General features: G+C 56.2%; 1 protein-coding gene across 1 annotated transcript in view; it reads left to right on the top strand.

Moving 5' to 3' along the window:
- The window catches only part of DYSF (dysferlin), a 91827-nt gene that overhangs the window by 48208 nt on the left and 19647 nt on the right, over positions 1–23972 (top strand). Inside the window, exons 37-48 of the mRNA XM_068149732.1 lie at positions 1210–1311; positions 1799–1960; positions 2620–2785; positions 3552–3625; positions 5749–5811; positions 12361–12459; positions 12824–12952; positions 14195–14350; positions 16481–16572; positions 19194–19364; positions 19873–20015; positions 22640–22779. Of these exons, the coding sequence (XP_068005833.1) occupies positions 1210–1311; positions 1799–1960; positions 2620–2785; positions 3552–3625; positions 5749–5811; positions 12361–12459; positions 12824–12952; positions 14195–14350; positions 16481–16572; positions 19194–19364; positions 19873–20015; positions 22640–22779 (1497 nt within the window). The remainder of the gene's footprint in view (positions 1–1209; positions 1312–1798; positions 1961–2619; positions 2786–3551; positions 3626–5748; positions 5812–12360; positions 12460–12823; positions 12953–14194; positions 14351–16480; positions 16573–19193; positions 19365–19872; positions 20016–22639; positions 22780–23972) is intronic.

Genomic DNA, 23972 nt, shown 5'->3' on the forward strand with positions numbered 1-23972 from the left:
CACCTCCTAGTCAGCCTTCCCTCTCCTTGCTGGCACTGACCTTCAGCCCTCACCTCCTAGTCAGCCTTCCCTCTCCTTGCTGGCACTGACCTTCAGCCCTCACCTCCTAGTCAGCCTTCCCTCTCCTTGCTGGCACTGACCTTCAGCCCTCACCTCCTAGTCAGCCTTCCCTCTCCCTGCTGCCACTAACCATTTCTGCCACTGGCTGGACCATGGGAGAGAACTGCCTGCCCCAAATCCAGCATCTCTGGTGGAAACCCAGCCATCTGCCCCAGAAGGGCATTACTGAAGGCCTTCAGCTGATGAGCAGCTTGATTCAGCAGCCACCACCAACTGCCAATGAAAAGTGAAGCTTAGAGCCCCATCTATTTGATGTGACAGCCTGAGGAACCCCTTTGTAGATGCCCATGGCCATAAGCCTGAACCAGTCCTGGAACTGAAACACATCTCCATGCTCCCTTTAAAGCAAGAACATCCCAGCCTGAAAGACTGCTGGGCTCCAGGATTGGCCCCAACCATCCTTGGCTGAGGGGGGCACTTTTAGAGGTTGTGCTTCTCCCTCCTGCCCTTTGTTGGTGAGTCTGAGCTGCAAGATGCAGCTCAGGAAGAACTCAGCTGCTGGGAGGGCTCAGAGCCTGGCCTCCATGGGTGGCTGGGGATGTTTGGCTCCCTTGCTCAGCTCCTCTGTGAAGGCAAGTTTGGAGTCCCTCAGCCAGATGTGGCCTCAGCATCTGCCTTTGTCCAGCTGCCTTTCATTTATTAACCCTTTGCTGCTGCTCTGTCCCCTCTCCTCATCCCTAGCCATAACTGTCTCACTGGGGTCCTGGGGTGGGGTGGATGTGGTTTCATCTCCTCCTCCCTTAGAAGAGGCTGAACCTTGGTGGAGGGCAGATCCCTCTCAGTTATCACAGAGTGGTTTGGGTGGGAAGGGACCATAAAGGGTCATCTAGTTCCAAGCCTGCTGCCATTGACAGGGACACCTACTGCTAGATCCACTGGTTCCCTTGGGAAGGCTGAGGGATCTTTCCCAGGGCCCCACTAGAGACAGATAAGCAGTGTGCAAGTGCCTTCATCCCCCCCAGCTCCTCCTCTCCTGCTGTCTCCTGCTGGGAGAAGGAGGCTCTGGGAGGGATGCAGTGAGGAGGAGAAGGTGCTGGGGCTGGTGTCCTGCTGTGGCATGACCTGATGTGGCATCTCTTGTCCCCACAGTCTGCTGACTCTGACCTGCCTTACCCCCCTCCCCAGCGAGAGGCCAACATCTACATGGTCCCTCAGGGCATCAAGCCGGTCCTGCAGCGCACGGCCATCGAGGTGAGCGGGGAGCCTCCCCCCTCGCTGGCAGCACCCAGCTGGCTGGCCCTACTGGCCAGATGACCCCCAGAGATGGCAGCCAAGCCTGCCTGGATCCTGACTCCCACCAGTGCTGGCAGCTGGCTCTGCTTGTGGGTTACCTGCCCAAGAGCATTACCTTCCTGGGCAAGCAGGAAAGCTCTAGGGCAGGGCACAGCCCTGGAGCGCTCTTGCTTTGCAGGAGGTCAGTCTGCCTCAGGGCAGGATGATGTGTGCTCCAGCCAGGGGTGCTCCAGTGACAGCTAAGCAGCTGTGGCCTCCTGTGTTGGTGCACACAGACAAACACTTGCTGTGTGTCCTGGCTTCTCCCAGCACCACCTGCCCTCCGTGGCTGATTTCTCTCTCCTCCAGGGTGGGCCAACCACCAGGTTGCTAAGAAGCTCAGTGAGAGACCTGGAGGCAGACCTTTCGCTCAGTCTCTGCTGTCTGTTGCCCCCTTACCCTTCAGATCCTGGCCTGGGGGCTGAGGAACCTCAAGAGCTACCAGCTGGCCAGTGTCACCTCGCCCAGCCTGCTGGTGGAGTGTGGAGGCCAGTTTGTGCAGTCCTGTGTCATCAAGAACGTCAAGAAGAACCCCAACTTTGATGTCTGTGTGCTCTTCATGGAAGTGGTGAGAGCCTGGCCCCCCACCCTGCAGGGAGGTTGAGCTGCTGGAAGGTGTCCAGAGAAGGGCAACACAGCTGGGGAGGGGTCTGGAGCACAGCCCTGTGAGGAGAGGCTGAGGGAGCTGGGGTTGCTTAGCCTGGAGAAGAGGAGGCTCAGGGGAGACCTTCTTGCTCTCTGCAACTCCCTGAAGGGAGGTTGTAGCCAGGTGGGGGTTGGTCTTTTCTCCCAGGCACCCAGCACCAGAACAAGAGGACACAGTCTCAAACTGTGCCAGGGGAGGTTCAGGCTGGATGTGAGGAAGAAGTTCTTCCCAGCAAGAGAGATTGGCCCTTGGGATGTGCTGCCCAGGGAGGTGGTGGAGTCACCATCCCTGGAGGTGTTCAGGAAGAGCCTGGATGAGACACTTGGTGCCATGGCTGAGTTGATCAGGTGGTGCTGGGTGATAGGTTGGACTGGATGATCTCTGAGGTCTTTTCCAGCCTGGTTCATGCTGTGTCCTGCTGGGCTCCCAGCAGAGCTGCTTGAGGAAGCCCTCTGCAGGTCCCCTAAACCAAAGGCATCCTGCGGTGAAGGCAATGCTGTCCAGCTCAGCCCTTGGGGAGGGGCAGAGCAGTTGTCCTCCCTGGCCTGCAGAGTGCCATGGTGCCTCCCCTTCCCCCCCAGCGTCTGCCCAAGGAGAGCCTCTACAGCCCCCCCATCAGCATCAAGATCATCGACAACAGAGCCTTCGGCCGCAGGCCCGTGGTGGGGCAGTGCACCCTCCGCGCCCTCGACGCCTTCTACTGCGACCCCTACCGCGAGGAGAAGGATGGAGCCCAGGAGCAGCCAGGTGGGGGCAGCCACCAGGACCCTGCCTGGGTTGCAAGGCATCTCTGGAGGGCAGCTGGTCCAACCCCCCTGCTAAAGCAGGGTCATCCACAGCAGCTTGCCCAGGATCACAATGCCCAGCTGGGTTTGGAAGCTCTGCAGAGGAGGAGACTCCACAGCCTCTCTGGGCAGCCTGAGACAGGGCTCCAGCAGCCTCACACCAGAGAAGTTTCTCCTCCATGTTCAGATGGAACTTTCTGGGTTGCAGTTTGTGCCCACTGCCCCTTGTCCTGTCCCTGGGCACCGCTGTACGGAGTTTGACCCCAGCCTCTTGCCCAGCATTGCTCAGAGCCCCTCTGGGGCTGCTCTTCTCCAGGCTCTCAGCCCCAGGGCTCAGCCTTTGCTCCTCTCAGAGCTGCTCCAGGCCCCTCAGCACCTTCATAGCCTCCCCTGGACTCTGTCCAGTAGTTCCCTGTCTCTGTTGAGCTGGGGAGCCCAGACCTGGCCCCAGTGCTCCAGCTGTGGCCTCAGTGTATGGTTGCTTTGACCTCTCCCCATCTGGCAATCTGATAGGAAAAGCCCAGGAGGTTCCAGGCAGGAGCTGAGCTTGGTTGGTGAGAGGGGCTGCCCCTTGGCCAAGCTGCTCAATCCACATGAGCCTGGGCTTTGGTTGGTGTGAAGGCTCTGGGCAAGGTCGAGGTCACTGCTGGAGAGTGATTCCAAGGGGGCTTTGTCTTTGGGGCTTCTAACAGTGTCCTGATCACACTCCTTGCTTGCTCTGATTGCAGATGATGTGAGCCTCACACCCAGGGATGATGTCCTCATTGACATTGATGACAAAGAGCCTCTCATTCCTCTCCAGGTATGGGAAAGCCATGGTGGTGGGAAGGCTGCATGGCAGGGGGGAGCTTGTGTGGGTACAGGGCTGGAACAGAGGGCACAAGTGAGGCCTTGTCTGCTTGTAACCTCCCTTTTGCAGCTTCCATCTCTGTCTTCAGCCCTTGTCCTGTCACAGCAAGCCCTGCCAAAAATCTGCCCCCAGGTTTCTGATCAGCTCCTGTAAGCACTGAAAAGCCACCAGGAAGCCTCCCTGGCCCCTTGTCTTCTCCAGTGTGAGCAACCCCAACAGTCTAAAGCATCCTCACACTCAGGGAACAGCTTCAGTGGGAGGTGGAAGGACAGGAAGGGGTAGAGGGCCATGGCAATACCAAAGCACTCAGCTGGGCTGGCTTCAGACTGGGAGGATTGGCCATTTCTCCTGGGGCTCCAGCACAGAACACCCTGCCTTCACCTGGGTCATTCAGTTTCACCCCACGTGGAGCATCCTCTCTTTGTTTGTTTGTCTTTCCCCTTTGTTTAGGCAGTGGAGGAGAAAGGAAAGTGTTCAATGAAAGCCAAACCCAAATTCCCACCATCTCCCTCCCTAACCTCTGCATTGTGGCCCTGAGTGCTGCTCCTCCCATGCCTACCCTCTCCTGGCCAGGGCTTGGGGTGACTTTTCCTTAGGTGGTCTGACACCCCAAAGTCATCAGGGTCCCTCCAGCCTGCTCTGCTCCCCTCTTGGGCCAGGGTTGGAGTGTGAAGGAGGAGTCTCAGTCTGTAGAAGCCATCCCACCCCTTCTCCCTGGGAAAGGGGATAGAATTCCAGGCCAGGAGCCCAGGCCCAGGGCTCTTCCCATGGTGACCTTGGAAGCAGGAGCCCGTGCATGTGTGCTTGGGTGTGTTTCATTGTGTGGCTCCAAAGCCTTGCTCCCTCTCTGCCAAGCCTGGCTTTGGGCCCTCCCCTGATGAATGACTGGAACAAAGGATCACTTTGTTGTCCTCATCTGAAAGAGGGAAAACAAACAGATGCAAAGCCCCTCTGCTGGGAGGCTGTTGATTGTGTTGTCCACCTCAGCCAAGTGGGCTGAGGAGTTCAGCCTGAGGTCTGCTCCAAACAAGTCCATGTGCACATGAAGTGGAAACATCATAGCACAACTTGAGACCCTCTCCTCTTGTCCTGCTGTTTATTACCTGGGAGAAGAGACCAAGCCCCAGCTGGCTGCAGCCTCCTTTCAGGGAGCTGCAGAGAACCAGGAGGTCTCCCCTCAGCCTCCTGTCCTCCAGGCTGACCAACCCCAGCTCCCTCAGCTGCTCCTCATGAGATTTGTGCTCCAGCTCCTTCAGCAGGATTTGTTGCCCTTCTCTGGGCATGCTCCAGCCCCTCCATGTCCCTCTTGGAGTGAGAGGCCCCAAAACTGAAGCCAGGATTCGAGGTGCAGCCTCGCCAGCACCCAGCACAGGAGGACAATCCCTGCCCTGCTCCTGCTGGCCACACTGTTGCTGATCTAAGCCAAGATACTGCCAGATGTCCTTGGTCACTGCAGGGAGTTGGAGAGGATAGAATAGAATAGAATAGAATAGAATAGAATAGGAGAGGATAGAATAGAATAGAATAGAATAGGAGAGGATAGAATAGAATAGGAGAGGATAGAATAGAATAGACTAGAATAGAAGAGGATAGAATAGAAGAGGATGGAATAGAAGAGGATAGAACAGGAGAGGATAGAACAGGAGAGGATAGAATAGGATAGAATTAACCAGGTTGGAAAAGACCTTTGAGATCATCCAGTCCAACCTATCACCCAACACCATCCAATCAACTCAACCATGGCACCAAGTGCCTCATCCAGGCTCTTCTGGATGGGGTACTTAGCGCCATGGTTTAGCTGATGACCTTTACAGACCTCTTCCAGCCCAACTCTCTCCATGACTCCATGGTTCTCTGCAGCCACTCAAAGCCAATCCCCTTGGCTGAACCACAACCCCTGTAGTCATGCCAGGGGTGCCTTGCCCAGGAGACAGCAACCTCAGAGGGCAGTGGAGGAGGGGGGTGGGGGGGTGTGGGCAGCACTTTTTGGGTTCATTCATTGTTTTTCTCTGCTCTGGTGTCAGTTGGCCATGGTTCCTCTAACCCCCTTGCTAACCACTCCTTTTAATTTGTAGCTTGCAGAGGGTCTGACCAGCTCGGCACTAATTAACACCCCAGCTTCTTGGGCCCAGTCTCATGTATGTATGGCTTCCTTCCTAACTTCCTTGCTTGATTGATGGTGTTAATGAGTGTTGTGTTGTGCAAACTGCTGGATGGGAAGAGTGGCAGAGGCTGAGGCTTTGTGGAAGCTTGCCTTGATGCCCCAGCAAAAGGTAATTCCAGGTCTGCCTGCGGGGCACCAACTGTTGTCCCTTCGTGTCACAGAAGGTGAGCTTGGTGTGGGGGAGGAGGGATGGGAGAGGTTCCTCCCTCCTGTGGAGCCAGCAGCTTTGAAGGAGACCTGGCCCTTTGCAGAGGCCCTCCAGTATGAACCATAGGATGCTCTGGGTTGGAAGGGGTCTCCAAAAGGTCAACCCCCTCTGCAGCCAGCAGGGACATCCTCAACCTGGAATATCTCCAGGGGTGGGACATGGTTCATGCCTGTGCAGCTTCTCCATTGCCAGCTGTGAAATAGAGTAGAGTAGATTAGGGTAGGGTGGGATGGGATGGGATGGGATGGGATAGGATAGAATAGAATAGAATAGAATAGAATAGAATAGAATAGAATAGAATAGAATAGAATAGAATAGAATAGAATTAACCAGGTTGGAAAAGACCTTTGAGATCATCCAGCCCAACCTCTCACCCAGCACCATCTAATCAACTAAACCATGGCACCAAGTGCCTCATCCAGTCTCGTCCTAAACAAATGGTCTGGCAAGATCTCCCCTCCATCAGCCTTTGGCTTCCAGCAGACATCAGGGGGTTCAGGAGTACCTCCCAGAGGAGAGGAGCTCAGCAGGAGCCCTCAGGCACCTCTGAGCTACAAACCTGCAGTGGAGAAGCCTCCTCTGCCCCCTGAGGAGCACCAGGAGGTGCTCTCCATGCAGTTCTTTGTAGCCTTCTGCTGGCTTTGGTTGTAAGGAACACAAATAAGGCCTCAAATGAGAAGTGAGCAGAGCTGATCCTGGCCAAAGCTGAGGAGGCACAATCTGTAAACCATTTGGAGTAATTGGTTATTTGCTGTGCTTGCTGGTTCCAAAGCAGGGCACATATTTTACAGCTGATCCTGTTACTGTCAGCTGGAAGGGCTCTGGGGGTTGGATCCCTCCCGCTGGCAGCGGTCGCCGAGCCGCCTTGCCCCCAGCAGCCTTCCTGCCGCCTTCCCTTCTCCTGGTGTTTCACAGAACACACTCATGGAAGGCTTTGGGTTGGAAGAGGTGTTCAAAGGTCATCTTGACCAGCTCCCCTCCCCCTGCAGTCAGCAAGCTCAGTGCTCTCACAGCAGCCAGGGCATGGTGTGCCGCAAGCAGAGGGAGCCTCCGAGTGCGGAGATGTGGCATCGAAGGAACTTGGTCCTTCCGTTCCACAAGGACCATAGGATGGTTGGGGTGGAAGGGACCTTTAAAGGTCATCTAGTCCAACAGCCCTGCAGCCAGCAGGGACATTGGCAATTAGATCAGGACCACAAGAACCATGGAATGTTTGGGGAGGGAAGGGATCTTTAAAGGCGATCAAGTCCATCCAGCAGGGATGTGTGCAATTGGATCAGGTCCACAAGAACAATGGAATGGTTGGAGAGGGAAGGGACCTTTAAAGGTCACCTAGTCCAACAGCCCTGCAGCCAGCAGGGACATTGGCAATTGGATCAGGACCACAAGAACCATAGAATGGTTGGGGAGGGAAGAGACCTTTAAAGGTCATCAAGTCCAACAGCCCTGCAGCCAGCAGGGATGTGTGCAATTGGATCAGGTTGCTCAGCAGCCTGCTGAACCTGACCTGGAATAGTTCCAGGGATGAGCCATCCACCCTCCCTCTGGGCAACCTGGGCCAGTGTTTCACCACCTTCATTGTGCAGACTCTCTTCTTCATGCACACGTGGGAGACAGCCTGTGACCCTGCCATGGCTGATGGGTGAAATCCCTCCTGGACCCACCTGCATGGCCAGCTGGCTTTCCACCAGCTGAGGTGGGAAGGGCCATGGGACAGAGGGAGAATGGAGCCAAGAAGGTATGGGGGTGGCTGCCTTTGGGACGTGGCTGTGTCCAGGGCTGAATGCAGGGCAGAGCAGCAGAGGGACTGAGGATGTGGTTGGGGAGCCCCAAGGAGTGCAGCTGTGGGGTTTGAAGGCATTTTTGTGTTCCCCAGCAGTGGCCTCTCTGATGGAGGTTGCTGTGCCCACAGGAGGACAGGGCTGGGCTAGGTTGGTTTGGCTGGGTAAGGAGCTGAGCTGAGCAGCCTGGCATTGGCCCTGGAGCAGATGAGGTTGGAGTGAGGTGGGGATCAGTCTCTTCTCCCACGGAAGAGACAAGAGGAGACAGACTCAAGCTGCCCCAGGGGAGGCTTAGGTTGGACATGAGGAACAATTTCTTCCTCAAATGGGTTGCCAAGGCCTGGAAGAGGCTGCCCAGGGCAGTCCCCATCCCTGGAGGGGTTTCAGAGCTGTGTAGCTGTGGTGCTGAGGGCCATGGTTTGGTGGTGACCTGGCAGGGCTGGGTTAGCTGCTGGGCTCCATGACTGTAAAGGTCTCTTCCAACCAAGGCAATTCTGTGATCCTCTGATCTTCTAACAGCCTCCTCTCCAAGGATGAGCTGCAGGGTGTCATCTGCAACAGCCTGCTAACAAGCAGCTGGGCAGCTGCAGCTATGAATGTCCAGGCTGTTCCCAGCTGTGGAGCTTCCACACAGCAGGAAATCTGCCTCCCAGATGGGAAGGGTGGGTAGGGTCTGGGGCTCAGGCAGTGGCTCAGCTTCTTTAGAGGCAGGATGTGTTAGTGCTGTAATTATCTGTATTCCCCTGGGGGAAGAGCTGGGTCATCCCTGGGAGAGCAAGCTGCAGTGGTAAGACTTCAGCTGTCTTATGCCTGCTCTTCTCTCTGGGCTCTGCTGTCTGGATGTGCCTCAGTTTCCCCTACCAGTGAGATGATGGTGATGAGGGCAGCACTCCTCCAGAAGCCACTGTGGCTGTGGCATGATAACTTCTCAGGCTTCCACATCCCCTTTGGTTCCAGAGTGGCCATTGCAACACATTGCATGAAAATGAGGTTGTGCTGGATGAGCTCAGACTCCTGCTGCCCTCACCTTGGAGTGCATCCATGGGATAGACTTGCAGTCACAGGAAAGCCTGGACAGTAGGGAGAAAACTGCCCTGGCTCAGGCTTCCTGGATAAAAAGGAGGTGAAACCCAGGGAGCACAAAATCCTGCATGGGTTGGGTTGGAAGGGGGCTTGGGATCATCCAGTCCAACCCCTGTGAAGTCAGCAGGGACATCCCCAGCTACAGCAGGTTGCTCAGAGCACCAAGCAACCTGGGATGGGGCAGCTACCACCAGAAGCTCTCCCTGGAGCCTCCTCTTCCCCAGGCTGAACAACCCCAACTCCCTCAGCCTGGCCTCACAGCAGAGAGCTTCCAGCCCTCACAGCATTGCTGTGGCCTCCTCTGGCCCCACTCAAGCACCCACAAGTGATGCTAAGCCTTAGGTGTGTGTCCCACTGCAGCCCCATGGGCTCCATGCAAACGCTGGGGAGGATACTTGAGGTCCTGTACCATATCCAAGAGCACAGCATCACAGCAGGCTGGGAAGGACCTCAAGGATCATCTGGTCCAACCTTAGTTGGGAAAACAATGAGAGAGAAAGCCCTGGAGGTGATTTTGGCTGTTTGCTGGTTTCTAGATGAAGTCCTTGAGCACAGTGCCTTGGTGGGGGAGCCCTTGGTGGGGGAGCCTTTGCTTTCCCTGGGCTTTGCCATCTGCACACAACTGGATTCATCTCCTCCACTATTAACATTCCAGTTGCTCCCTTTGACTCCTTTGTGTTGGTTTTTGCATTCCCATCCCCCCAGTCCTTCTTATTTTTGGGTAACATCAGTAAAAATCAGGAAAGCAACAAAGAAAAAGCCTCTAACCAACCTCTTTTTCTGTTGTTCTGTGTCTTGGGGCTGCAGAAGATACCATGGGTAAGTCATCAGATTAGCTGAAGTGCTTGCTTTGTAACTCAGTACCTGTGGAATGTTGTAATAAAGCCACCATGGGCAGAGTGGAGCTCTGGAGACAATAAAGCAGGGGAAGTGATGAAAGGCAAAGGTTGAACTTGAGGTTGTCAGGAAACAAGAGGAAGGAAAGGAAAGGGAAAGGAAAGGAGAAGAGAGAGGAAAGGAGAAGAGAGAGGAAAGGAGAGGAGACAGGAAAGGAGAGGAGAAGAGAGAAGAAAGGAGAGGAAAGAAGAGGAGAGGAGAAAGGAGAGGAAAGAAGAGGAGAGGAGAGGAAAGGAGAGGAGAGGAGAAGGGAGAGGAGAGGAGAGGAGAAAGGAGAGGAGAGGAGAGGAGAAAGGAGAGGAGAGGAGAAAGGAGAGGAGAGGAGAAAGGAGAGGAGAGGAGAAATGAAAGGAGAGGAGAGGAGAAAGGAAAGGAGAGGAGAGGAGAAAGGAAAGGAGAAGAGGAGAGAAAGGAAAGGAGAAGAGGAGAGAAAGGAGAAGAGGAGAGAAAGGAAAGGAGAAGAGGAGAGAAAGGAGAAGAGGAGAGAAAGGAAAGGAGAAGAGGAGAGAAAGGAAAGGAGAAGAGGAGAGAAAGGAAAGGAGAAGAGGAGAGAAAGGAAAGGAGGAGAGGAGAGGAAGGAAAGGAGGAGAGGAGAGGAAGGAAAGGAGGAGAGGAGAGGAAGGAAAGGAGGAGAGGAGAGGAAGGAAAGGAGGAGAGGAGAGGAAGGAAAGGAGGGGAGGAGAGGAAGGAAAGGAGGGGAGGAGAGGAAGGAAAGGAGGAGAGGAGAGGAAGGAAAGGAGGGGAGGAGAGGAAGGAAAGGAGGGGAGGAGAGGAAGGAAAGGAGGGGAGGAGAGGAAGGAAAGGAGGGGAGGAGAGGAAGGAAAGGAGGGGAGGAGAGGAAGGAAAGGAGGGGAGGAGAGGAAGGAAAGGAGGAGAGGAAGGAAAGGAGGGGAGGAGAGGAAGGAAAGGAGGGGAGGAGAGGAAGGAAAGGAGGAGAGGAGAGGAAGGAAAGGAGGAGAGGAGAGGAAGGAAAGGAGGAGGGAAAGGAAAAGGGAGGTGCAGAGAGGTGAGAGTTAATTTCTGTAATCTTGCTCTTAAAACCAGTTTCTCTCCAAGGCTGCAATTCCAAGCCTGCACCCTTGGCTTCAAGTACAAATCCACTAAAGCCCTCTTATGATTCCTGCATGAGGTCAGTGTGGAGGAATTGTGGGGGGACTTCTAAAATAAGACATCCTCATTTGCTCAGGAATGTGCCCTGAGCCGTGGCCAGAGCCCCTTGCTCTTCGCTTGCAGGAGCTGCAGGAAGGGTGCTGGTACAAGGCTGAGGTGTTTGCTGAGGCTGGCAGCTGCCTTTCTCCCTGGCACAGCAGCCCCAGGAGCTGGCATGCAGCTCGTTGAAGGCAAATGCTCCTTCCTGGCCTGGTGGGGCTGAGGTTGTGTGAGGTTTGCCTGTTGCTTGTGTAGTGTCACAGAGCCTCAGCCTGCTGGGGGCTTGCAAGGGACCTCTGGGGGTCATCTGTTCTGCTCCTCTCCAGCCCCAGGGCTCTCAGCCTTTCCCCCTCACAGAGCTGCTCCAGGCCCCTCAGCATTTCCACAGCCTCTGCTGGACTCTCTTCAGTAGCTCCCTGTCTCTCTGCATCAAGGAGAAGAGAGCTATGTTCTTCCTGAGGGATTTGCCTGTTGCTTGTGTGGCACCACAGAACCCCAGCCTGCTGGGGGCTTGGGAGGGACCTCTGAGGGTCACCCACTCTGCTTTTCTCCAGGGGACCCAGCCCCAGGGCTCTCAGCTTTTCCTCCTCAGAGAGATGCTCCAGGCCCCCTCAGCATCTTCACAGCCTCTCCTCAGTAGTTCCCTGTCTCTCTCAGTCAAGGACAGGAGAGCTATGTTCTTCCTGAGGGAGGTGCAGCACCTTAGGACTATACTTTTGTTGTCAAGTTATGCATTTAGCTGCCTGCCCACATGCTTTGATGTGGTGGGGAGCTTGGGTGGTTCCAGGACACAAACCAGACAGACAATCCCCATCCTACACCCCCCAGCACCTTCCAGACAAAGCCTAAAGCAAGGGCTTAACACCAGCCCAAACACTCTCCCTGCATTTCAGTCTGCCAGGACCATCTTGGCACCAGAGCTGTATCATCTCCTCTGTGGTCCTGCACTGAGGTCCTCAGAATTCCACCACCTAAATGGCCAAAATCTGCCCCTTTGGCCTCAAAATGCTGCAAGGCTTCTCTTGTGAGCTCTACCTCACCCTGCCATGGGGAATCACTGCCAAGTCCAGCCCATGGTGTTGCTGTGGCTGCAGCAGCTGCATGTGGGCTGGAACAACCCCAAAAGCACCTTGAAAACAGGGGTGAGGAGCTGCAGGTTGGGTTCCTGATGGCTTCATCACTTCTTCAAGCCATAGGCCTTCATAGCCAGGGGGTGAGGAGCTGCAGGTTGGGTTCCTGATGGCTTCATCACTTCTTCAGGCCATAGACCCTCAAAGCCAGGCTGTGCCTTGGGGTTGGTGCGCAGGGCAGAAGGTCACCTCTAGCCATGATTGGAGGGGCTGCTGTTGTTGGTTGCTGTTGGTTTGCTCATGGAGGTTCCTGAGTTTGGTTTCTCTTGCCCCAGGAGGAAGAATTCATTGACTGGTGGAGCAAATTCTATGCCTCCACAGGAGAGAGGGAAAAATGTGGCTGCTATTTGGAGAAAGGCTTTGACACCTTGAAGGTAAGTGGCCTTGTCTGGTTCTGGCTTGTTGGACCTGCCCTTGCCAAGGGGTTTTTCCATCAGCTTTGGGGAGCCCAAACAGGACTGAAATGGAGAAGACCTTGCCTGGTCTCAAGGAAAATGTTCCCAGCTGATGAAAAGCACTCTGCAGGACCTTGGCTTAGTCTGTGACATCCCTGATGTGCTGCTGTGTTATTGTAGGGTTGCCAGAGCTCTGCTCTTCATCACTGTCCAGGCCCCAGGGCTCTGTCCCCGTGGGTGCTATTTCCCTAGGGCCGAGGAGCTTGGGTCAAGTCTTGAGCCAGGTTGGTAGGGTCACACTGCCTGGCAGCAGCCCCTGCCCTCATTCTCCATCTCTCCCCAGGTCTATGAGACAGAGCTGGAGAGCGTGGAGGACTTTGAGTGTCTCTCTGACTTCTGCCACACCTTCAAGCTGTACCGCGGGCGGTCGCAGGACTCCAGCGATGACCCCTCGGTGGTGGGGGAGTTCAAGGTGTGATGATGCTCTCTCTCTCTCTGCCTGTACCCAGGAACACAGGCTGCTGGCTGCAAGGTCCAGCTGCTGGCTGCAAGGTCCAGCTGCTGGCTGGGATGCTGCCAACTGACTGGTTTTGGTTGGGACTTCACAGTCTAGAAAAGCAGAGCACTGGGTCCAGTTTGGACAAACTGCTGGGGCAGGTCTGGCTGCTGTGTTCCCAGCAGCAAGTTCCCTGCATGCTTCAAACCAAGTTTAGGCTGTGCCATCCTCCTGGAGCAAAAACCCATCTCAGACTGATGCTGGGTGTAAGCAGTGGAGCATCTTCTCCCTCTGGGGTGGAGGTGGGAGCGTGTGTGAGCACTAGTGGTCTCACCTTATTGGTGCTCAAGGCTCTCCCCTTGGAGGGGTGCAGAGAAGTGCTCAATCCTTGGCTCTTTTTACCCTTCAGTAGCCTATTTGCAAGAGAAGAGGTCCCTGCAGCCAAAGTCTCACCTAAACCTCCAGGGGAGGTTGGGCTAATTCATGTTGGCAACGAGGCTCCTTTCACAGGAGCTCTTGGAGAGCTTGAAGGCTGAATCAATGGTGAAGAAGAGGAGGTCAAAGGACAACCAGGCTGAGGGGCTCTGTGCAGAGGTGTGACAGAGTTTGCAGTGATGTTCAAGCAAGGGATCACAGGATGGTGGGGTTTGGAAGGGACCTCTGGGGATCATCTGTTGCAGCAGCTCTCCACCCTGCTCCTGGCTCCCCTGAGTGGAGATGCTGGCAGGACATGATCTGGTCTAGCAGACAGAGCCAGGGTCTGGGCTCTGTCCCCATCACTGGGGTAGATGTCGATGCCCCATCCCTGGGAACATTCCAGAGCAGACTGGACAGGATTCTGAGCAACATGATGAGTTAAAGGTGCAGGAGAGTTGGACCTTTAAAGGTCCCTTCCAACCCAAACCATTCTGTCTGGAGTGGACATTGTGATCAATTTCTTCCCTGACAGCATTGTCAAAGCCTGGCCCAGGCTGCCCTGGACAGGGGTGGACTCCCCATCCCTGAGGGGCTTCAGAAGCCATGGAGCTGTGGTGCTGAGGGCCATGGTTTGGTGGTGACCTGGCAGTGCTGGGGAGATGGTTGGGCTCGATGATCCTCGAGGTCTTTTCCAACCAGACTGCTTCTGTGACCCTATGGCAGCCACCCAGACCGTTGTTGCCAGCCCCACCTGCACGTGGCAGGTGTGCCAGCACAGCTGAACTTGCCTGTCCTTCACAGGGCTCCTTCAAGATCTACCCTCTCCCAGATGACCCACGGGCCCCAGTGCCGCCTCGGCAGTTCCAGCAGCTGCCGGCCAGAGGAGCCCAGGAGTGCCTGGTCCGGGTCTACATCATCCGTGCCTTTGACCTCCAGCCCAAGGACACCAATGGAAAGGTATCCTGCTGGGGAAAGCTCTGCTGGGCCTCCCTGCTGGCCCATGGGCTGCACTCCTGTAGCAGATCAGCTGAGGGCTGGAGCTCCCCTCCCAGGACAGGCTGAGGGAGTTGGGGTTGTGCAGTGTGGAGAGGAGAAGGCTCCCAGGAGACCTCATTGTGGCCTTCCAGGGTCTGAAGGGGGCTGCAAGAAAGCTGGGGAGGGACTTTTGAGGGTGTTGGGTAGTGATAGGACTGGGGGGATGGATCCAAGCTAGAGGAGGGGAGAGTTAGATTAGACATCAGGAAGAAGTTGTTCCCCATGAGGGTGGTGAGAGCCTGGCACAGGCTGCCCAGGGAGATGGTGGAAGCCTCCTGCCTGGAGGTGTTTGCAGCCAGGCTGGAGGTGGCTGTGAGCAGCCTGCTGTAGTGTGAGGTGTCCCTGCCCATGGCAGGGGGTTGGGACTGGATGATCCTTGGGGTTGGAACTGGCTGATCCTTGGGGTTGGAACTGGGTGATCCTTGGGGTTGGAACTGGGTGATCCTTGGGGTTGGAACTGCCTGATCCTTGGGGTTGGAACTGCCTGATCCTTAGGGTTGGAACTGGCTGATCCTTGAGGTCCCTTCCAGCCCTGACAGTTTAGGAGCCTATGAGTTTATGCACAAGGCTTCAGCTTCAGAAGCAATGGTGACAGCAGAAAGGCTCTGCCCCTTCCTTCTGCCTCCATGGCAACATCTGGGAATCCCAGGAGCCAAGCCTCCCTCCATCCTGAGGGATTTTTCTCTGGGCCTGGTTAAAGCAGAGCAATGAGGTTTGGGTTTGGGGGGGTTTCTTCTGGTGTGTGGGTGCCAAAGGCAACAAAATGCTGCTTTTCACATGACTGCTTCTTGCAGAGCTTTGCCAAGCTGGAAGGGAAAGTTGAGTGCAAGAAGAAAATTGCCTTGGTTCAAAAAAAAAGGAAAGGAAAGGAAAGAAAAGAAAGAAGCTCATTTTTGGTTCACTTTGCACACACAAAAAAAACCCAACCCCAAAAACCAAACTGAGGAGGGGGGAAAAATAATCCATGCCTTAGAAATATCCCAGGAGAAGCTCCTGAAGAGCAAGAAGGAGCAGGGAAAAAAAGAAATGCCTTTCTTTAACCCTGAAATCCAACCCTGATCCACGTTTGCCCCAAGGTCCTTCCCCCCTGTGCTGTGTCCTGAAGCTTGTCCCAGGCCGGGGTGAGACACAAAGGAAAGCCCTGAATGCCCATCAGGATCCTCCTCCCACTGCAAACCTTCCCCCAGCTCTGCTTTTCCAGCCTTCACTTCTTACTAACATCACTGGGGAGGGACTTCTGAGGGTGTCAGGGAGGGAGAGGACTGGGGGGGATGGAGCAGAATTAGAAGTGGGGAGATTGAGATTGGATGTGAGGAAGAAGTTGTTCCCCATGAGGGTGGTGAGAGCCTGGCACAGGTTGCCCAGGGAGGTGGTGGAAGCCTCCTGCCTGGAGGTGTTTGCAGCCAGGCTGGATGTGGCTGTGAGCAACCTGCTGTAGTGTGAGGTGTCCCTGCCACTGGCTGAGCCTTGAGGTCCCTTCCAGCCCTGACAATTCTATGGTTCCATGATTCTATCCCCAAGGCAAGGGGAAGCCAGGAGGAGCTTGGCCTGGGTGTTTTATCCAGGCACATAACTGGCCTACATCCCAGAATCCCAGCATGATGGGGCTTGGAAAGGACCTCTGGAGCTCATCCAGTCCAACCCCCTGCTCTAGCAGAGCACCCACAGCAGCTTGCCCAGGACCACAATGTCCAGGTGGGTTGGAAGCTCTCCACAGAAGGAGACTCCACAGCCTCTCTGGGCAGCCTGAGACAGGGGACCAGCACCCTCACAGCAAAGATGTTTCTCTTCCTGGAAGTTCAGAAGGAACCTCCTGGGTTCCAGTCTGTGTCCACTGCCCCTTGTGCTGTCCCTGGGCACCACTGAGCAGAGTCTGGCCCCAGCCTCTTGCCCCCTGCCCTTTAGCTCTTGCTGAGCATTGCTCAGCTCCCCTCTCAGGATCTGATCAAGGTGCCCAGTGGTGCCCAGTGACAAACTGGAGAATGCTTCCTTCACCCTCAAGAGTGCTGTGTGATGACTCTGTCTTGCCTTTGCTTTCCTGCTCACCTTCAGTGTGATCCCTATGTGAAGATTTCAGTGGGAAAGAAATCCATAAATGACCAAGAGAATTACCTGCCCTGCACACTGGAGCCTGTCTTTGGGAAGTAAGTTGTGGTTCACTCTGGAGCCCATGTGGGTCTCACTGAGGGAGTGGAGCTGGGCCAGCCCAGAGCTTCCTCTTCCATCCTACATTCAAGGCTGAGGAGCCTGAGGAACAGCAGCTTGCCCAGGGCCACAGTGCCCAGCTGGGTTTGGAATCTCTGCAGAGAAGGAGACTCCACAGCCTGTCTGGGCTCACAGCAAAGGATTGTTTCCTCCTGCTCAGATGGAAGCTCCTGGGTTGCAGTTTGTGCCAGGTGCTGCCACAGAGCTACTTCCCAGCAGCCCCACTCCTCACCCTGCCCCGGTGCAGGACCCTTGCTGCCCATCCCGGGGCTGCTCTCACCCAGCCCTGCAGCCTGCCCAGCTCTCGGCGGCTGGCAGCACAGCCTGGCCGGGTGTCAGCCGCCCCTCGCGGCTCAGTACCACCAGCCAGCTGGCTGGGCACGCTCCGTGCCTTCAGGCAGGCTGTTGATTGACAGTGTGCCTTGGGGCAGCCAAGGGGAGAGGGCAGCTCTGCCTGCCTGACGCCGGATGCCGAGCTCGCTCTCCCTGTGCAGCGCGCCGGAGCCCGAGCCTCTGGTGTGCCAGGGCCTCCTGCCCCGCTGCAGAGCCGCAGCCAGCCCCCGCGCAGCTCTCCGAGGCTGGGCGAGCCCTTCATTGGCAAGCCTGGCTGCTGGCCAGAGGCCGTCTAGACAGCTCGCTGCACCTCCCACCTGGTCTTTAAAGCAAGATGTAAACCCCAGGTCCTGGCTGCTGCTGGCTATTAAAGCTCCCCCGGCTCAGGAGCTTTCCCCCGGCGCTGGCTGCCGGCCAGCCTCAGCTAATTGCTTTCTGCTGACCCCGGTTCCTCCTCCGCTCTTAATTGGTGGCATAATCACTCACTTCCCCTCCTTAAAAGCTGCTGTGGGATGGGTGCTGGCTGTGGCACTGGGGGTGGTGTTTCTCCCCAGTCCCCGCAGCAGCAGCAGGTGGAGGGGGTCCTGCTGGGGCTGGGTCAGGCGTGAACCCTTCTGCTCACCCGCTCCTGACCACCTTCCCCATCACCAGCATCCCCCAGGAGCACTGCCTCAGCCTGGGCAGGGCTGGGCTGTGCTGTGGAAGGGTCTTGGTGCCTTCTCTCTTGCTGTGCTTCATCACAGAGTCCCAGAAATGTGGAGCTATGTTGTAATTGGAAAAGACCTTTCAGATCTTTGAGCCCAGCACTGCCAGGTCACCACTAAGCTGTGGCCCTCAGCACCACATCAATGTGTTTTCTCAACCCTCTCCAGGGATATGGACGCCCCCCACTGCCCTGGGCAGCCTGGGCCAGGCCTTGACAACTCTTTTGGGGGAAGGAATTGTTCTCACATCCAAGCTAAGCCTCCCCTGGTTCCTCATGTCCAACCTGAACCTCTTTTCTCATTGTCCTATTGCTTGTTCCTTGGGAGAAGAGACCAAGCCCCACCTGGCTCCAGCCTCCTTTCAGGGTAGAGAGCAAGAAGGTCTCCTCTGAGCTGAACAGCCCCAGTTTGCTAAGCTGCTCTTCAGAGGACTTACTCTCCAGACCCTTCACCAGCTTTGCTGCTCTCCTTTGGACACCCTCCAGCACCTCCTTGCCACCTTATTTGAGGGTAGGGAGGAAGGTTTGCTCTTGCTTTGTTTAATGCCAGTGTGTGGACTGTGCTGCAGTGATGGCAGAGGAGAGAGAACATTTGCTTAGGACTGGGAGAGGAGGACAAAGAAGCTTTGAGATCAGTCTGTGCCCACAGGCAGGCTTGCCTCCTGTTTGGGCTCTTGGGGCTCAAAGAGCAGATGGGCTTCCAAAGCTATCATTTCCTCCCTCAAATTCCATGCCCATGATGATTCCTGACCCTCACCTGCTGCTCTTTCCCCCTGGATGTCACAGTGACTGCTGTCATCTCCAACTAGAAGGTGGAGAACCCAAGCAGGGGCAAAGTTTGCTCGAGGAGAAGTCACCCAGGCAGAGCAGGCTGAGGGTCCTGGCTCAGTGTGACAGTGGTGTGCAGTGGGGGTGCTGCCCTGGCTGGCACTGGTGGGCAGGGGCCCATGTCCTGTGTGGCTCTCAGCAGCCTGGATCTCCTCTCATGGGTGTTTCTGGGCTGCTGCTGTGCAGGATGTTTGAGCTGAGCTGCACTCTGCCCCTGGAGAAGGACCTGAACATCATTCTCTATGACTAAGGTCTCAGAGGAGACCTTCTTGCTCTCTCCAACTACCTGCAGGGAGGTTGTAGCCAGGTGGGGGTTGGTCTCTTCTCCCAGGCAAGCAGCACCAGAACAAGAGGACACAGTTTCAAGCTGTGCCAGGGGAAGTTTAGGCTGGAGGTGAGGAGAAAGTTCTTCCCAGCAAGAGAGATTGGCCACTGGGATGTGCTGCCCAGGGAGGTGGTGGAGTCCCCATCCCTGGAGGTGTTCAAGAGGGGATTGGATGTGGCACTTGGAGCCATGGTTTAGTTGTCAGGAGGTGTTGGGTGACAGCTTGGACTTGATGATCTCTGAGGTCTTTTCCAACCTTATTGATTCTATGATTCCATGAGTATGATCTCCTGGGCTGGGGTCGATGTCCTGTGTGGCTCTCAGCAGTGTGGGTCTCCTCTCATGGGTGTTTCTGGGCTGCTGTTGTGCAGGATGTTTGAGCTGAGCTGCACCCTGCCCCTGGAGAAGGACCTGAAGATCACTCTCTACGACTATGATCTCCTGTCAAAGGATGAGAAGATTGGGGAGACCATCATAGACCTGGAGAACCGGTTCCTGTCCAAGTACGGGGCACGCTGTGGCCTCCCCCAGACCTACTGCATGTAGGTACCTCTCTGGCCTTGGCCAGTGGCTCTCTGTCACTCTCAGGTCTCTGCAGTGCTGAGCTGGCCATGGGGACCAGGGTGATGTCTCAGTCCAGGTGTCCACCAGCCCAGGGGCACCTGAGCAGTGCTGTACTTCACTGCAGAGACAGGTCTGGAGTCAGAGTCACCCCAGAGGAGCCTCACATCTGAGGAGCCTCCCTGAGCCCTGGCTCTCCTCCAGAAGCATGAAATGCCTCAGACAACAGACTTGTCCTTGGGGAGACCCTGCCAGGTCCCTGCTGCCTCTTGGGCACACCACAGTGAGGACAGCTCCCACGGACAGGGCCGGCTGAAGGGTGACACGAGGGCTCTGGGGGACCCACCAGTGAACACAGAGTCTGAGCCAGCTGCACCTGCCTCAGACCTGCCCTCTTTGGGGTAATGCTGCTGCTGCTGCCCCTCCTTTAGGCTGGGAGATGTCCTCCCCCATGCCCAGCTGCTGATTCCCCCTCCTGTTTGGTTTCAGCTCGGGTCCCAACCAGTGGCGAGACCAACTCCGTCCCTCGCAGCTGCTCCACCTCTTCTCCCTGCAGCACAACTACAAGGCTCCCACCTACAAGCCTGACAGGATCACCTTCAGGGAGCAGGAGTACATCCTCTCTGAACTGGGTAAGGACCTGGAGGTGCTCTGGGCTTGCAAATACCTCTCCTCTCTCCAGAGCGAGGGATGGGGTTGGAGGTCCTGAGGTTGTCAGGACTGAGAGATGGCTGTGGCCCCATCCTCTGCCCTCTACTGTCCAGCTGGGCTCTGCCCCTTTCCCAAGCTTGGCTCTGCCCCAAAGGCTGCAGATCACAGCTGGATCCGCACCAAAGGCCGTGGCTGAGCCCAGAGCTGCGATCCAGCCACCTTGGCTTTGGCCCCGAGGGATTGATTTGCTCGCAGCCAAGCCGGTCCCTCGCAGGCGGGGAGGCTGCAGCGCGCTGCCGGGGCTGGGGGAGCGGTTGTGCATCCCTGCCTTTCAGGGCTGGAGTCACTAGATGGAGACAATCTCATGCACACCGTGCCCAGCCTGGCCCACCACAGCTCCTGCCCCGGAGCTCTGCTCCAGAGGGAAGAGCAAAGTCAGCCTCTGCCAGCAAGGAGAAAACATCCCTGAGTGTTGGAGGGGCACAAGAAGCCACCGAGACCTGCAGAGTCCTGCACACCGACCCCTGCCTGGCATCCCTGGGGGCAGAAGTTTGCTTTTTAAAGACTAGAGTCATGGAAGGGGGGCTTCAGAGAATGGATCACAGGACGGTGTGGGTTGGAAAGGCCCTGTCTAGACCAATCCTTCTCCAAGGAGCAGGGACATCTTCAACTAGGGCAGGTTGCTCAGAGTTCTGTCCAAGCTGACCTGGAATGGTTCTGGGAATGGGGCATCTACCACCTCCCTGGGCAGCCTGCAGTGTAAAACCTCCATGGTTTGGCTCAGGGAGGAGGTGAAACTCCACTGTGAATGGCTGAGGAGAGGCAGATTATCTTCATGAGGGCCACTACCATATTACTGAGCTGTCAAAGAGGGCTTGGTCTGCAGAGACATAAGTCTAAGGGCAGTGGACACAAACTGGAACCCAGGAGGTTCCAGCTGAGTTGGAGGAAAAAAAGACCCTTTGCTGTGAGGGTGGTGGAGGCCTGGAGCAGGCTGCCCAGAGAGGCTGTGGAGTCTCCTTCTCTGAAGAGATCCCAAACCCACCTGGACACTGTGATCCTGGGCAGCCTGCTCTGGGTGACCCTGCTGGAGCAGGGAGTTGCACCAGGTGATCTCCAAAGGTCCCTTCCAGCCTGTAGCAAGCTGGGGTTCAGCAGTTCTGTGCAGGCACAGCCCAGGGCTGATCCCCCTGCCTGCTCCTGGGGATCAAAGCACAACCCATGGCTGTCCCCAGGAGGGGAGGAGGAGTGGGGCAGCAACAGCTCCTTTGCTGCCTCTCGTTACGTGAAAGGTTTCCAGCCAGGGCTGGAAAGGTGTTAAACCAAGCAGGGTCTTCCCCCCTTCTCCCAGCCCCTGCCTTTCACCTTCCTCTGCTTTAATGGCAATCAGTTCAAAAACCAGAACAAAGTCTGATGCTTGACCTCGAGGAGATCTGGAAACCAGCTGTGCTCGCAGAGCAGCAGCAGATCTGAACCTGGCTGCATAAAGTGAAGCTATTAAACAGGAGAGCTGGGCTTTTACAAGCTCTGCACCCCCCCCAGGATTCCATAACCCCACAGTTGTTGTGTTCTGAGAGGGGGTTTGCTTTTTCCTCTGCACACACACACACACACACACACTCACACCAGGTTTCCACTGCCCATCTGGCTGAAGTTAAGCCCTTCAAGCTCTTGCCAAGGAAGGAGCTGGGATATATCACCTGAAAGCTGCAGAGCCACAAGGATATTTGTGGAGAGCGTTTCATTTCAGAGCTCCTCCAAGGTGCTGGCCCTTCAAATGCTGTGCTTGAAAGGCAGCATCTCAGGGGTGATGTCCTCCCCCAGCCCTAGTGTGGGATCCCAGAACCCCAGCGTGGTGGGGGCTGGAAGGGACCTCAGTGATCATCCAGTCCAACCCTCTGCTCAAGCAGGGCACCCACAGCAGCTTGCCCAGGAGCACAATGGCCGGGGGGGGTTGGAATCTCTCCAGAGATTCACAACCTCTCTGGGCAGCCTGTGCCAGGGCTCTGTGACCCCCACAGTGAAGATGTTCCTCCTCATGATCCTCCTCATTCCTCCTTATGTTCGTCCTCACTCCTCCTCCTGTGCTGGAGTTTCTATCCATTGCCCCTTGTCCTATCCCAGGGTGCAACTGAGCAGAGCCTCTCCCTGTCCCCTCCCTCTTGCCCCCCAGCCCTCAGATATTGATAAGCATTGATTAAATCCCCTCTCAGTCTTCTCCTCTCCAGACTGAACAGCCCCAGGGCTCTCAGCATCTCCTCACAGGGCAGTGCTCCAGGCCCTCAATCATCCTGGTAGCTCTCTGTTGGACTCACTCCAGCAGATCCCTGTCCCTCTTGAACTGGGGAGCCCCAAACTGGATGCAATATTCCAGGTGAGGTCTCCCCAGGGCAGGATAGAGGTGGAGGAGAACCTCCCTGGCTCTGCTGGCCGCACTCTGAATGCAGCCCAGGACCCCCTTGGCCTTCTTGGCCACCAGGGCACGTTGCTGTCCCGTGGGGAACTTGTTATCCACCAGCACTGCCAGGCTTCTGTGGCACGGCCAGAGTGCTGCAGGCATGGTCCCTGCATGGTGTGAGACTGCTCTTTGTCTGCTCTCTGGCAGAGGACAGCAAACCCTTCAACCCTCACCTGGGGCCGGCGGAGGAGCGCCTCGCCCTGCACGCCCTGCGCAGGCAGGGGCTGGTGCCCGAGCACGTGGAGACCAGACGCCTCTACAGCCCTCTGCAGCCAGACATTGAGCAGGTGAGGTGGTGGTGGGGGTGGGGAGGGGGCCAGGCCAAGACCAAAAGCAGCATCTCCTTGTGATCCAGTGCTCCCCAGGATCCTTGCTCCAGGAGATGTTTGGCCTTTCCCAGGCAGGGGACTCAGCTCCTGGAACTGGCTCTAAAATGCAGGCTGGAGCTCAGCTCCGTGGCTGGCATCCTCTGAGAGCTTGGGGACATTGACTCCAGCCTCCTGTGCTTATTTCCATGGAGTCAGAGACTGGTTGGGATTGGGAGGGGATTTTGAAGCTCATCTAGTTCAAATCCCCTGCAGTGAGCAGGCACATCTGCAGCTAGAGCAGGTTGCTCAGAGCTCCAAACAGCCTGACCTGGGATGGTTCCAGGGATGAGGCATCTCCCACCTCTCTGGACAATTTGGTTTGGAAGCTCTCCACAGAAGAAGACTCCACAGCTTCTCTGGGCAGCCTGGGACAGGGCTCCAGCACCCTCACCCCAAAGAAGTTTCTCTTCCTGTTCAGATGGAACCTCCTGGGGTCCAGTTTGTGCCCACTGCCCCTTGTCCTGTCTCCAAAGAGAGTGTGGCCCCAGCCTCCTGCCCCCTGCCCTTTAGCTCTTGCTGAGCATTGCTCAGCTCCCCTCTGGGGCTGCTCTTCTCCAGGCTCAACACCCCCAGGGCTCTCAGCCTTTGTTCCTCACAGGGATGCTCCAGGCCCCTCAGCACCTTCATAGCCTCTGCTGGACTCTCTCCAGCAGTTCCCTGTCTCTCTTGAACTGGGGAGCCCAGAGCTGGACCCAGTACCCCAGAAGTGGCCTCCCATGTATGTGTGCTGTATTTGGACCAAGAAGTGGTGCTTCCTGAAGAACAAAATGATTAATGGCCATCTGCCATACATGTTCCAGTTGCATTCTGAAGGCAGTTTCAAGCTGGTGTAGATGTGCACAGCCACCGAGCTGCACGATTCCAGCTGTTTCCCATCACGGGTTCATTTTTTAACCACACCACCTCTCAAGTGGTGGAAGAGGAGAGTTGTCTGCAGATGTAAGCACACTGACAATTGCTCTGACATCTTCTGTGGTAATTCACCCCAGGAAGCTGCTGATGAGAGGCAGGAGGTGGCTGCTCTCCCTTGGTCTGGGCCGCTCTCGCAGGCACAGGTGCCGTGGGCTTGCTGGATCGGCCACGGGGAGCGGGGAGGTTGCCTCTGCCACAGC

The sequence above is a fragment of the Melanerpes formicivorus genome, unplaced genomic scaffold, assembly GCF_026170545.1.
Source record: "Melanerpes formicivorus ecotype bairdi unplaced genomic scaffold, bMelFor1.0.p_v2 SCAF_18, whole genome shotgun sequence".
Classification (NCBI taxonomy): domain Eukaryota; kingdom Metazoa; phylum Chordata; class Aves; order Piciformes; family Picidae; genus Melanerpes; species Melanerpes formicivorus.